Source organism: Scomber scombrus, chromosome 1 (assembly GCF_963691925.1).
Source record: "Scomber scombrus chromosome 1, fScoSco1.1, whole genome shotgun sequence".
Lineage (NCBI taxonomy): Eukaryota > Metazoa > Chordata > Actinopteri > Scombriformes > Scombridae > Scomber > Scomber scombrus.
The window spans coordinates 2,515,906-2,529,668 of record NC_084970.1 but is presented as its reverse complement, the minus strand read 5'-3'; the positions used below and the strand labels follow the sequence as shown (position 1 = coordinate 2,529,668).

Genomic DNA, 13,763 nt, shown 5'->3' with positions numbered 1-13,763 from the left:
GAGTGTGTGTGTGTGTGTGTGTGTGTGTGTGAATAACACAGACATGTGAGTCAGTTTCTGCCCAGAGACTGAGTCACAGGTTGCTACAGTGACAGTGCACAACAAGATAAGCACCCACATTCATATTCAGTGTCCCTAAGCCAAAATTAGTCACTGAACAACCTCTTATAACTCAAAAACTAAAAGTCACATTGAAAAAGTCAGTGTGAGCAACTAGACTTCACTGGAGATAAAATATGTATCACCATCATCTCTGTTTTTGACAAGGACAGTCAGAGCTCAGATAACATTGGGGTCAGTAGGACTGTTAGTACTTTCTGTGTTTTTGGGCAATTTATTATAAAAGCGTGACTCTTATTTTAATGGAAGTAACATTGGATGAAAGGCCAAAACGGTCTACACTTTGACATATGAATTATGCCCATGGAGTGGAAGCTGTTGGAGTAATGTGATGTGTTGAATATTTTTGATAAAAATTGTAGGCCTGTTTGTGACATCGAGCACAGTCCAGCATAAACATTAAGAGTCAGCCTCTGACGACTATCAACATGCACAGCACATTTCATGGAAGCCTGCGTCGTATTAACAAGTTAAAATCAAATAAAGCCCCGGGAAGTGATGGCTTCCCGGCTGAATAGTACAAAATGTTTAAAAAGGAGCTGGGTCCAATATTGCTGGCATCACTTAATGAAACCTTAAAAAAAGGGAAGATCCCCCCCTCCTGGAGGGAAGCCATAATTATGGTACTTCCCAAGGAGGGGAAGGATAAAGAATACTGTGAAAATTATAGGCCAATATCAATATTAAATTGTGACTATAAGATATAATCAACCATTCTAACTAAGAGACTCGAGACCAGGCCAAGGATAAAGTACACAATTCTCCAGATCTCCAAAGACAAAGGCGGGTTAACCCTACCAAACCTCCTAGAATATTAATACGCTGCACAGATCCGACCTTTGGTGTATTGGTGTGATTCTGAATATACTGCATGGAAAGATATTGAATTAAAAACAGAGGGATGTCATGTTCAAAGCGTGGTAGCAAACAGGGATATGTTTAAGAAAAATAAGAATACGCTTGATCCAATCACTAGATTCACTCTGGAAATGTGGTTTACAGTGGTCGGGAAGTACAATTTGGAGAGGGAAATCAAAATTTTGACTTGGGTGGCCTATGAATCTAAATTTAAACCAGGAGCAATGGATAGAAGTTTTGAACAATGGATAAATAAGGGAATCACAGCGTTATGTACAATAATTGATAGGGGCAAAATTAAAAGCTTTCAGAGTCTGAAAAGGGAATGTGGCTTGGAGGTATACGATCAGTTTAGATATTTCCAAGTCAGAGATTTCTTTGAGAAAGAAATAAAACCAGATCTTCCCCAGGAGCTGAATAAAGTGACTGTAGCACTGTGTAATGCATATAGAAATACTACTGGGAGAGTGATTTCAGCACTGTACCAAGAACAGAGGAACCTCCACACTGTATATTCGAGACAGATGGATAAAAGAGAGTAAAATACCACTTACTGAAGAGGACTGGTTTAACATATGTGATGTACAGCGAAACACCACCAGCTCCAGGATGTGGAAAGAATTTTGCTGGAAAAATAGTCACGTTCTCCTAAAACCAAAAGCAAATTTTCACATTCACAACAAACATGCTGGAGAAGGTGTGGGGAGCAGAACGCAGACCATACTCATGTATTTTGGGAATGTACTAAAATGAAAAATTATTGGAATGATGTATGGTTGGAATTGAAAAAAATACTGGGATATGAACTACCAAAGTCATGTGAGATTTTATACTTGTGTAACCTGACAAGGGAAAATGTGCAAAGTGAGGACAGATACCTGGTCAAAATACTGTTAGCTGCGGCCAAGAAGGCATTCACCAGAAAGTGGTGTAGAGAGGACTCTCCCACTTTGGAGAACTGGTTGGACACAGTTGAGGGGATCCTCAACATGGAAAGACTTACTCATATATTGAGATTCCAACAAGCTGAATTTAATTTGAAATGGGACAAATGGACAGATTATAAATCTCACTAAAGAGACACCACTGGAGACTGAATGAAGTTAAAGTCATTCAATGAATGTATCAAAAAGGCATGTTACCCACTGACACTGTTGTTCTGTGCTGTTATATCATAAAAATTAATCAAATTTGAGAATACAATTTTTTTTTAAAAATGGTATTACACAAATAGAATTCCCTTCAGTGATGCAACAGAGAGCTGGTTCCTCTCCTTTGTCCACTGGCTCTGCATCAGTGAGAAAACCCTCTCAACATTCGCATTGTGAGAGGGAAGTGCAAAGACAAACTGCAATCTTCAGTAGTTCTGAGTAACATGCAATGCTTTTGGCCTTCTCAAAATATTTGGTCCATTTCTGGTGCACCTGCAGGCCAATGAACTCCTCATCACTGTTTCACCTTTCTGTGAATTTCTTCAGATTGGTGACCTGGTCAAAACACTTGACATCATCAATTGGCACCCCCTTCTCTCCAAGGTACTTGATGCAGGCCTCCACATCATTCCAATCTGGTGGCTCACTCAGATCCATCCACATAAACGTCGAGAACTCTTCCATGGGAGTCATCCACTTCTCCAGACACTCCAGACATGCACTGTACAGACCCTGCACATCAGCACAGAACTGGTCACAGCCCTCACCAAGTCCGTCTCTGCGCTTTTCTGCCAGTAGTCCCTTAACTTTAAGGGACATGAAGCTGTTGCTCTTGCGTTCAAGAAGAATGGTGTGGACGCTGTTCAGTATTTTCTCTTCACCTCCATAATGGAGGTGTTGTCCTTTTCCATGGCTTGAATATGGGTGTGGAAGACAGACATGAATGAGTGCCTGTGCCAGAGGTAGATCTCACTGAAGTCGTTTTCGAAAAACTTCTTTATCACTATGGGAGGCTTTTCTTGAGACAGAAAGAATGCTTTTTAAGCAGGAAACATCTGTATCGTCCTCTCAATGCCTGGGAACAATGACAGCCACCTTGTTTTGCTGTGAGAAAGCATCCTTCTGTACTCGATGTCAACAAAATCACAGTACTCCTTCAGATTCTCAGTGCGCACAGTGTAAATGTGGAGGTACTGGTAGATTTTGAACATGATATTCTCAAGGTCAACATCTATTGTGTCTGCCACATGATGAACACAATTATTCAATATGTGTGCTGGGCAACCCACACCGATCAGAGTCTTGTTCTGCAGCAACCTCTTCAAATTTGCAAACACATTATTTCCCTCTTCATTTCGTCGGATTCCTCCAAAATTTGTGTTGCAGTTGTCGCCAGTAAATGCAATGCATTTTTCAGACAAATTGTTTTTTGCCAGCGTTTCAGTGAGGTATTTTGCAATGGTTTCTGCTGTCTCATTAGGTGTGTCTTTAACCTCAATTAATTTTTTTTGCACACCACCCTTCTTCCAGTCAAAGTACTTGATTATGATTGGGAATATTTTCACTGCTCCATGGTTACTCCCGTCTGTAGAGACACCACAGTACTGGATTTCTTTGAGTGCTTCATGTGCAACTTCAACCGAGTGGGGCGCTATAACACCGTTCACAATGGCTTCGGTCTTAGTGCAGGCACTACTTAACTTCTTCGCGGTGTCAGAGTCTGGAAATGACGTTTTTAACAAGACACTAGTGCAATCCATAGACTTGTAGCTATGGTGGTGTTTCACAGTATGAAATGCCAACACACCCTCCGCTGCATTTACAGCATCCTCTGTTTTTTTCTGTTTCACAAAGAACTCAGTCAACTTTGCTGAACTACTCTCACCTCGCACTGCCTTTTTATGTTTCTCTGTGTCCATATGAGCTGTCAGGTCCCCGGCACCTTTATTGGACACAGACACATATGTACCAGCTTTGCACACGGTGCACTCAGCCTCCCATATGTCCCGACCGGGTTGGTAAACTGGGAATTTTTTTTGCAGTTCATCTGTGAACGTGCATTTGCGCTTCGGTATCTTGAACGCTTCAGCTGCACCGTCGGTGTCTGCTGCTTTCTTGTCGTGAGTTTTGGAGATCCGCCCACAGGGCAGCCTCTCTGGGATTACGTCACACACGCGAACCCAAACAATGACAACCGGGGAAGGGGGGGCACACACATATACACACACAGAAGGAAACTGGACATTATCATCAATTAATTAAAAAACCCTGGACGGGACGTAAAAAGTGGACATGTCCGGGGAAAGGAGGATGATTGGTCAGCCTAATCTAATCTCACTTGGGAAACATTTTATTAACAAATGTAAATATCTCAAGATGAAACCCGACCTCAACGGTTGGAAGAATGAACTCAAGCTATACAAGAAATCCTTGTACTACATGACAAACAAAAAGGCCCAGAGACTATTTTCTTTAATGGACTTATTTGCCCTTCTAGAATGAGACCCTCACATTGTTATTTTTTTTCTTTCTTTTCTTCTTTTGTTTTATTGTATTGGCTTCTCTTTATATCTTAGAAGCAGATTCAATGTCTTCAATTATGGTATCACAGAATGTGCCTTACATGTTTTTAATGTTAAAGAATAAAAAAATAAAAAATTTAAAAAACAACCTGCGATTGGCTGGGGCTGGCCCCAGTAGCCTGTGTTACTGTGCATAATGTGTGTGCACAAAACCAGCTGACGTCTCTCTGCTTGCTTGGCAAGGGACGTTACAATACATTGCATACATTAGTAGATATATGTGACTTCGTGCTAATGTAGCCTGAAAATATATTTTATTTTATAGTATCATCTGTTAACATTTTGTACAGTGTTTTCAGTAATATGCAGTTATTTTGGTTAAGTATGTGTAATTATACCCGACAGCAGGGGGCAAAGTGAAACTGTCTAAAAGTACTGCCAGCTAATTAACAGCAGAAGAAGTAGTTTCTGGGTTGTGAGACAGAGCTCAGGTACTGAGACATGCGTATGTTTGCCAGTCATGCCAAAGAGCAATAAAAGTGAACTCTTCCCTGTTGCGACTTGAGCTAATTCTACTTGCTAAATCATACGCTATGTGTTAGCTCAGTCTGTGTGTTCGTTAAATGAAAGGATAGGAGAAGATGAGCGGTCTCACAGGCTATTTTATTTAGCAGTAAATGAATAAAACATACAGAGCTCTGGGTCGAGATCTTCCTGTCCCTGATGAACAACAGTGTGTGTCAGTTCATGAAGTCTCACTCCTATCCTTTCCCTGACCCATTTTATACAAAAATACAGAATCTTGATGCAATGTGTGAGGGGTTGTCGTCTCCTGATTGGCTCTTGATCTGACTCCATCCTCCATCTTCTCACAGTCCAGGATATGTGACCTTCCTGTGACCTCCTTAAACAGGCGCAATAGTGACTTCCATGTGACCCCCTTCTTCTGAAACTACACAATCCTGTGGGGGGTTTTAAGGGTTAGTTCTGCATCGTTTAACACAGGATGGTCAGGGCTCTGACTGAATGTTTGACCCCGATCTCCTGTTAATAATAAACCTTTAACCTATACAAGTGGGACGTGTCAACATCAAGAATCTACCTATTTAATTACACTTCAGGGTAAACTGTCTTCCAGCTGGGATGCATTCTTATTACACAACAAGCTTACTGCTTTCAAATTGTTACACAGAGGACCACATATTTATATGAAACAAACAACAAAGTAATTAATCCCCTTATCTAATATTTTAGCAGTGGCCAATTCATAGCATATATCTACACTGGCAAGGGGGGAAGGGGATGGGGCTTGAAAACATAATGGTCACATGACCACAAATGTGTTCCGTTGCCTAGATACAGGGGGTGTCTCACATTACCCGGTGTCTCACATTACCCCGCTCTCCCCTATGATAACCTTAGGCAAAAATATCAAGGTTTCACAGTATTATGATTACAGCTCTAAAATATGTTATTTTGAATTGTCTGTATTTAAAAACAAAATAAGAAAAATTTTCCATTGAACAATCTTTTATTTTTAAACAATATATAGAACATGATGGAACATTAGTAAATATGTATTAATAATAAAAAAATAATAATAAAAAAATAAGTGCAGTCCTTTAAAGGTAGAGTTCCACCCCGCTGCTCCCCCTCCCGTCAGTGAGTCCCTCCAAACCACGCCCAAACAAACCGGCAACAGTGACAGGTGAAGACTGTGCACGCGCGAAGTAGGCAGGGAGAGAGGGGGGCGGATGCAGAACTAGACATGAAGGCATCTGATTGGTTTTTGCTTTTCGGTGCGAAGAGCATGGATTGATCGGAGTTTTATCAGTCCTGTGGCTGCCACAGAGGTCTGAATTTTTCTGTTCCTTTTTCTAAAGACATAATGTATTGATGCCTCTGATAATAGAAGGACCATTTCACCCAGTATAACCAAAAGTGCTTCTGAACAGGATTACCAACCCTACCTTTAACTGAGGCTAAACCTGCAACTCAAGTCACGACATGAATTATTTATTTTTTGTTAAAAAACACAACCTTCTTCCTCCAAGCCGTGGCCGTCTGTCTTTTTACGGTAGCCGAAGTATTCCCATACAGCCGACTTGGTCCCTTTAGACGGGGGGGAAAGTTCGTGGGGCTTGCCTCCTTCAGCCAACATACAGCCTGCAGAGCTACCTGCTTGTAATAGCAACTGGAGGTGCGCGGGGGGAGGGGTACTTTATGCTGCAGCTGCACACGACCTGAGGGACCTCCACTTTCTCTTTCACGAGACGTCACATAAAAAATAAAAAAAAACCCGCTCATACCGCAGGAACGGTATGATGGAAAATTGTTGTGCTTTTGAAACCGTGACTTTTTCATACCGTGGTATACCTTGAAACCGGTAACCGGCCCGTGCCTACTAACATCTCATAAGTATGATATGTATTATAAGCAACAGTGGCAGTTCTAGCGAGACTCCCCCCCCCCCCCCCTATTACATGACTAATGTTAAATCTATTTTAAATATGAAAAATGTAACAAGATCTGTTGAAAAAAATATATGATAGAAATGAAATAGAGAATAATGGTTTTTTTTAAGAAATAAGTTATCAGAACTTAAAGAACTACATCCATAAATATACATTATACACATATATATGCCACAAATATATACAATCAGAAATGTAAGAAGAGCAGAAAGCAACAATAATAATATAATACAAATAAATTAGAGAATAAATATTCTTAATAGCACAGATTCTTACACAAATGGAAAACACACACTTAGGAGAATCCAGTTATTACACTAATTCTACACAAACTATTACTGTATAAGTTATCAGAACTTAAAGAACCACATCCATAAATATACACTATATACATATGCCAAAAATATATACAATCAGAAATGTAAGAAGAGCAGAAAGCAACAATAATACTATAATACAAATAAAAAAGAACACAAATCCTTACATAAATGGGAAAAAAACACTGAAGAGAATTTAATTATTACACTATTGCACAGCAAACACACAGTTTTGGCCAACTAAAACCTGACCTTTCTGGTGTGAAATCATCAATGATGTCATCATATGAAATCTACTCCCCGATTTCATGATTGATGCTAATGATGCCAAGGCCAGTTAGACGTTCCTGGGACATGGTTGACCTCAGGAACGATTTGATCAACTTGAGCTTTGAAAAGCTCCTCTCTGCTTGAGCCACAGTGACTGGCAGAGTAAGAGCAATTCTGAGAGCAGTCCACAAGTTAAGGTAGATCTCTGATAGATCCTTCTCATGCATGAATGTAATAAGCTCAAGGAGGCTCATGGTCTTTGGTGGCAGGTTGGGGAAGTTCTTAAATTCCTGCACAAGCTCTGTGCTAACCACATCAAAGTGCCCCTGGAAGTGCAGTGTTGTGCCCAGTGCCTTGCATTGCTCTGCCAGCTCCTCATTTGAAAGGGTTGGGGAATTTGTCAACACCCCAAATTTCTCTCCCACATTTTCCAATGTGGAAAATCTTTTCTTGATAGATGACATGGCTGCATCAACGACCACATTAAAAAATGCAACCTCCAACTTCTACTCAACAAATTAATCAGTTCATTTTGCACATGATGGCCTAGGTAGCTTGTGTGTCTGGCTGTTCCTCTTTGGACACGGCTAAGGTGATCTTTCATAATGGGATCAAACCTGTCCATAAGTTCGACCTCTTTGAGAAAATTCCCATTAGACGGTGAGAACAGTGTTTCAGTGTGTCCCCTCAAAGCCAAATTCCGAACGGCCAGTGACTGCACAATAGCAGTGAGACGAGTCAGCACTGCTCTCCATCTCCCCCTCTCAGCCTCCAGAAGCGCCATCTCCTGCTTATCAATAGTTTGCCCACTTTTCATTTCACACAACTAAGTCTTTATTGATACAATGAGTCTAGTTGGTAGAGTTGTTATTGAAGATGCACCACAGGATGCATATCCTGGACTGAGGAAGCTGAATCACTATGGCTTATTTGCATAAGCCTCCGACATCAACACCAGCCACACAATCCTTCTCCTCCTTAAAGCAACACACGTCATATTTACATCTGAACAATGTGCCATATTGTGTTCAATTTACATAGCCGTGTGTACACTGAGACGTCTTATGCACTCCATAAGCCATTGAATAGATAATCATGGAATAGAAAGGGCAAGCATACAGTCATGGTATTTGTTGAAGAACGTGGAAATATTACAGCTTTGTACAGGCATAACGTGTCCAGAAATATCAAGGGAATCAGACTTATGACTACTGACTTAAGGCCATTCAAATTCATTTGTTTGCTGTAATACAAGTTAGATACTTTTTTTCTGCCAGGGAATCAGGGAAGAAATAATTTAGCTTTTACATCTCCCAGTTCAGGTGATATGAGTACAAATGTAAAGTGGTTTATAGAAAGTTGATAGAGTTCAGTTTTTCCTTGGCTCATGGCCAAGAACAACGTGGCACATGGCCACATTCATTAAAATCTGTTTAGCTGTTCTTGACACATCAAACAAACAACAAGGATGAAATACATACTCTCTGAACCAGTGGACCAACAGAGAAATAAATCAGATATGATGTAAAGCACAATGCATCCCTAATACAATGTTATCATTTACGTCTGTTACATATTTAGCTCACAAAAGAAATTTCAGCAAGCAACGAATTTTCTTCCCGTTGAGGTGAGCAGCGATGGTGTGTCTTTTCTCATATCTGTAACAAGTTGGTTTTACTTCCAGAGCTTCACAAAACACCCCAGACTGTCTCATACTGTCATTAGCAGAACAAAAACATTTCTATAAATATTCCTTCAAAAAACATATCAAGACTCTGCTTGTCTTCCCTCTGCATACTGTCTTGAATTCTGTGGTATGCAGGAGTTTTCTTATTTTTATTCAAGTTGTGCTCTCCTCGGATGTACCTGTCACTTATTCAGATTTGCTGAGGTATTTTCATCATTTTTATTGCTTCATACATACTTAATAGTACGTATATAAGTGACTTCAACTCTAGAGGCTGGGGCTCATCATTCAAATAAATGTTGTTCTTATACATATCATGGCTCATATGGCTATCACAAGTGCTAAAACATCCATTTAGTATATTGATTTTCTTCTTATTGTTTTTTTCTAATCATCCTTGTAGGGGTGCACTTTGGTTATTGGTGCAATCTTATTGCACCAAGATTCAATAGTAACAGGTGCCTTCAGGACACTGATGACAGCAGCGCTTGTATATGTTTGATTACTATTTTAACTGAGGCATGATATCAACTGTGCAGTAAAGTTTGGGAATATATTTCCACTGACTTCCACTCAGTTAGGTATGTCATGTGAGTGATAAGATAAACAGTTTTGCAGTTCATGTTTTGGATCTTAGCACCAGACACACTATCATACCTCCAGGGGTAATAATATTTCATAACTTCTAATCTTCAAATGCCTCCAAATATCAAACAGCTTCATTGCTTCTTGTCAAAGATTCTCTGCCTGTGTGGAACTCTACAGGTGGGATGAACAGCCTTGTCCTTATCCTTACGAGGAGTTTTAATGATAGGGAACAAGAGCAACCACAGATTTGCAGCAAATAATAGTATCATGTTTAGAGACTTTATTTTTCTGGATGGGTACAGTGTATCCTATGTGTGAGGTAACTTTTATATGTAATACATGTAGACAGTTCAGGGAGAAACTGTGGAGAAAACACTAGTGTTGTTTCAGTCTTGCAGATTGACAATGGTTAAGAACCAGTTAAGCCTAAAAACTAGTCGACTGAAAGTCTACAGGGATTGGTTTCCATGGTATGCTTAGGTCAGACTTATTTAAACCTCTTTTATGAAACAGAATTTCCAGACCACGTTATATACGATTCATAACGTATCATTTTGTCATTATGATTATGACTGAATCTGAATTCAGCACTGAGATACAGTAATTGACAGTGGGTCTATTAGTGTCCAATATAGAAATTTAGAAATGTAGTTGTATATGAACATAATTTCTTGGAAACCTAGAAATATACACATACATATACATCTAAATTGTAACAGCAAATGTGTATTTCATTAAACAAATATAACATATAATACCAGAAACATAATGCTGCTAAAATGTATATTAACATAACAAGACACTGGCAGCACTTCAGTTAACCAAAGATCTGGGTTTAATACCGGAAAAAGTCTGCAGTGACTTGAACCAGAACATGTTTATTCATATTTAAGCCACAATATCATCTTTCACTATCCTGAACCAAAGTGCTTTTGTTGTCTAAACCTGAACACACACATGACTTAGATATGAACCTGGGTCTCTGTAGTCAGAGTCCTGCATCTTGTGTATTCTTCATCCAGACCAACCTCCTCCATCTCACTTAAGAGCAATATATACATGTAACACTGTTCATTCTGAAAAACATTATCTGTGAACATAATCCAGGCAGCGATTCCATTTGTTAACACAACGTAACTGGGAAAACAGTTAAGTTGTATATCAACAGAATTTCTATGAGATAGAGTTGACTGGACTGGGAAGATGGGACGGTATAAAGTTCACTTTACTAAAACACATGGATGATGGTTTTATGGTTAAATATAATACTCAACATTCATGTTTCAATTCAGCATTGATTTTATACATTGTACAACTGAACTGAGTCACAGAGTGCGCTCCTTCTTCTCCATCTCCTGTCAGCTCTGGTTAATCAGGCCTGCAGGGTGAATAAGGAGGCCAGAGCACTGATGGAGGTGATGACATGTTTACTGTGCAAACAAAAAGTAACAAAATGTAAATGTCACAGGCCAACGACGCTGAATATGCCAATGAAGGAGGGATGAGTTGTGGAGCTGCCCTTTGTGCATGCAGGAACTGGTGTAGCTCCACCTTGACTGTCAGGTTATAAAGCCTTTGCCCTCCAGGTGAGTACTCTCATAGCGGGTCAGTCCTCTAGATGAACATGGGGACTACAGGACTTCAGTTCACGTTATGGCTCATCTACCTGACGCTGCTGGTCAGCTCACTCACTCAGACTGGTGAGTGATGATCTAAAATACCACTAACAGCTTCACACTCACTGGATACACTATGAGATGATTGGACGAGGTCATTGAGTAGCCAGCTGGATGTTGTTGTTTTAACAGAAGTTAATTTTGGTGTATGGTGATGGGAAAAAAACGTGCTTTAATACTAGATGTATTAAGATGTTTTCTTTCTTGTTTGATGTCTTCCTCATTTCCTTTGCATTTATCTATAAAATACTATAAGAAACTATTTAATTCTCCTACTTTGACTTCAAAACTAAACTTTAATTTAAAGATTAAAACTGCAGTTGATTACAGATCACCTGTTGCCATTACAGTCCACAAAAGTGTGCATGCATTGTTTGACAAACATATATATACATATCTATATATATACGTATACATACATAGTACCAGTCACTTATGTGAGTGTGTTTGTGTGTGTGTGTGTGTGTGTGCTTGCGTGCGTGCGTGTGATGAATATTCCTTCTCTTTAATACAGTAACCATCGTTCCTCCTGTTAACACACTAAACCTCAATTCAGGTAACTCTGCAAAACAAATGCCCAAAGTAAATTTATGCTGAAATCTTCTCATCAATTCAAAAATCTGTTTAATGTAATGATGATGTTGTTGTAGGTAATTCATCTCACATCGGCCGTGTGTGCACGACTTGGGGACACTATCACTGGAAGACCTTTGATGGAGAGTTCTTTCAGCTTGCCTCTACTTGTAACCATGTCGTGGCATCACAGTGTAAAGGCAGCTATGAGAATTTCAACATCCAGATGAGGCGCAAAATAGTCAACGACATCCCTACTATCAGCAAGATCATCATCAAGCTGGAAGGTTCTGTGGTGGAGCTGTCCAGCAGTGCTGTGATTTTCAATGGCAAGACGTAAGTTCAGTTCACACTTGGAAACTATATCTAACTATATATATAGTTTTTTCTGAAACTTTCAACCATGATTCACAGTCTGCCTCAGCAGATAGTGCTCAGTAGTAATGGAGATAGCTCTCTGGACATCTATAGTGTGAGATGCAACTGAAAGATTCAAAAAAAGTAAAAGTAAATGGACTTTGAGTTATTTTGTCAAACTACAGAACATCATAGGAGCCTGTTCACTTTATGTCATGAATGCAGACCCAAAAATGACATATAGTTTAAGTGACAGACACTTATTGACCCAGAGAGGTGATGCAGTTGAAATGACGTGTGTGTAAGCTGACAAATTTCCATATTTGGAGGGGGCACTTTGGGTGGTGGATTTAGTGGGCTTTGCTGCAGTTTACTGCTGTTTGCTTCCTGTTTCCAACCACAAGTGTCATGTTCCCAATCATGGATTGGAATAGTTTTTTTAAACCCATGACTATGATTGTCGTGGTATTCACTGTTGCCATGATGACAAAGGTTGACAAAGTGGTAACTTTACCCACACCAAATTTCAAGTGATCACTTTTACCTAAACTATGATCTTTCCCTAATCCTGAATCTAAGCAGACTGTAACCGCTGTGTTGTCACACCATAAAACATTATTTTTTAACAGTCATTTGTAATGGTTTTGTAATCGCTTTGGAATGTTTTGTTGCCCTCCCAATTACTGCCAATAACGGCGTCAAACACTCCTGTACAGTATCTAGGCAGAACTAAATTCCTCTCCAACAAGTGACAACAATGACTTTGTGTGACTCTCTGTCATTTTACTTTTTCATTCCCATTCACAGAGTCCCCTTTGCATGTTATAACTGTCTCTCACTGGAAAAAAAACTTTCTGTATCAGCTGCTGCTTTCTGTCTAATTTTTTATGTTTTTGCTGCAGCGTGTCACTGCCAATGGTCTCATTCGGGGTGACTATTAAGGGGTCCACATCTAGTATCGTTGTTGAAACTAAGCTGGGAATCAGATGTGTCTGGAACCTGGATGACTCTCTGGATGTAAGAAACTCATACTCACACAGGTGTCTCTCCTCACTTTTGTGGTCAGGTGTAATGTCATGGGATATTAAAAAAAACAACACATGTTCACAGTTTTAGCCTGTACACAACAAGATCTGACTCTATGTAATCACAGCTTACACATGCTTGTTATGTATATTTGTGTGCATCAGTACAGCTTTATAAATGACAATGACACTATTCCCACTTGGGCTGGGTATCGGTACTCAAAACCTTTCAGGTATCAACCGAAACAACCCAGTACCAAGTAGTATCAAAACTGCGCCTATCAAAACGATACCTGCAAGTGGTTCTTTTTGTACCCAGATCTAGGGGGGAAAAAATACTGTTTCTATGGTTTTGCTCGCAGCC

General features: G+C 39.7%; 1 protein-coding gene across 1 annotated transcript in view; it reads left to right on the top strand.

Moving 5' to 3' along the window:
• The first annotated feature begins 11,392 nt into the window (after nt 1-11,392).
• The window catches only part of LOC133979243 (mucin-2-like), a 41,614-nt gene continuing 39,243 nt past the window's right edge, over nt 11,393-13,763 (top strand). The window contains exons 1-4 of the mRNA XM_062417733.1: nt 11,393-11,468; nt 11,959-12,000; nt 12,095-12,353; nt 13,277-13,391. Of these exons, the coding sequence (XP_062273717.1) occupies nt 11,393-11,468; nt 11,959-12,000; nt 12,095-12,353; nt 13,277-13,391 (492 nt within the window). The remainder of the gene's footprint in view (nt 11,469-11,958; nt 12,001-12,094; nt 12,354-13,276; nt 13,392-13,763) is intronic.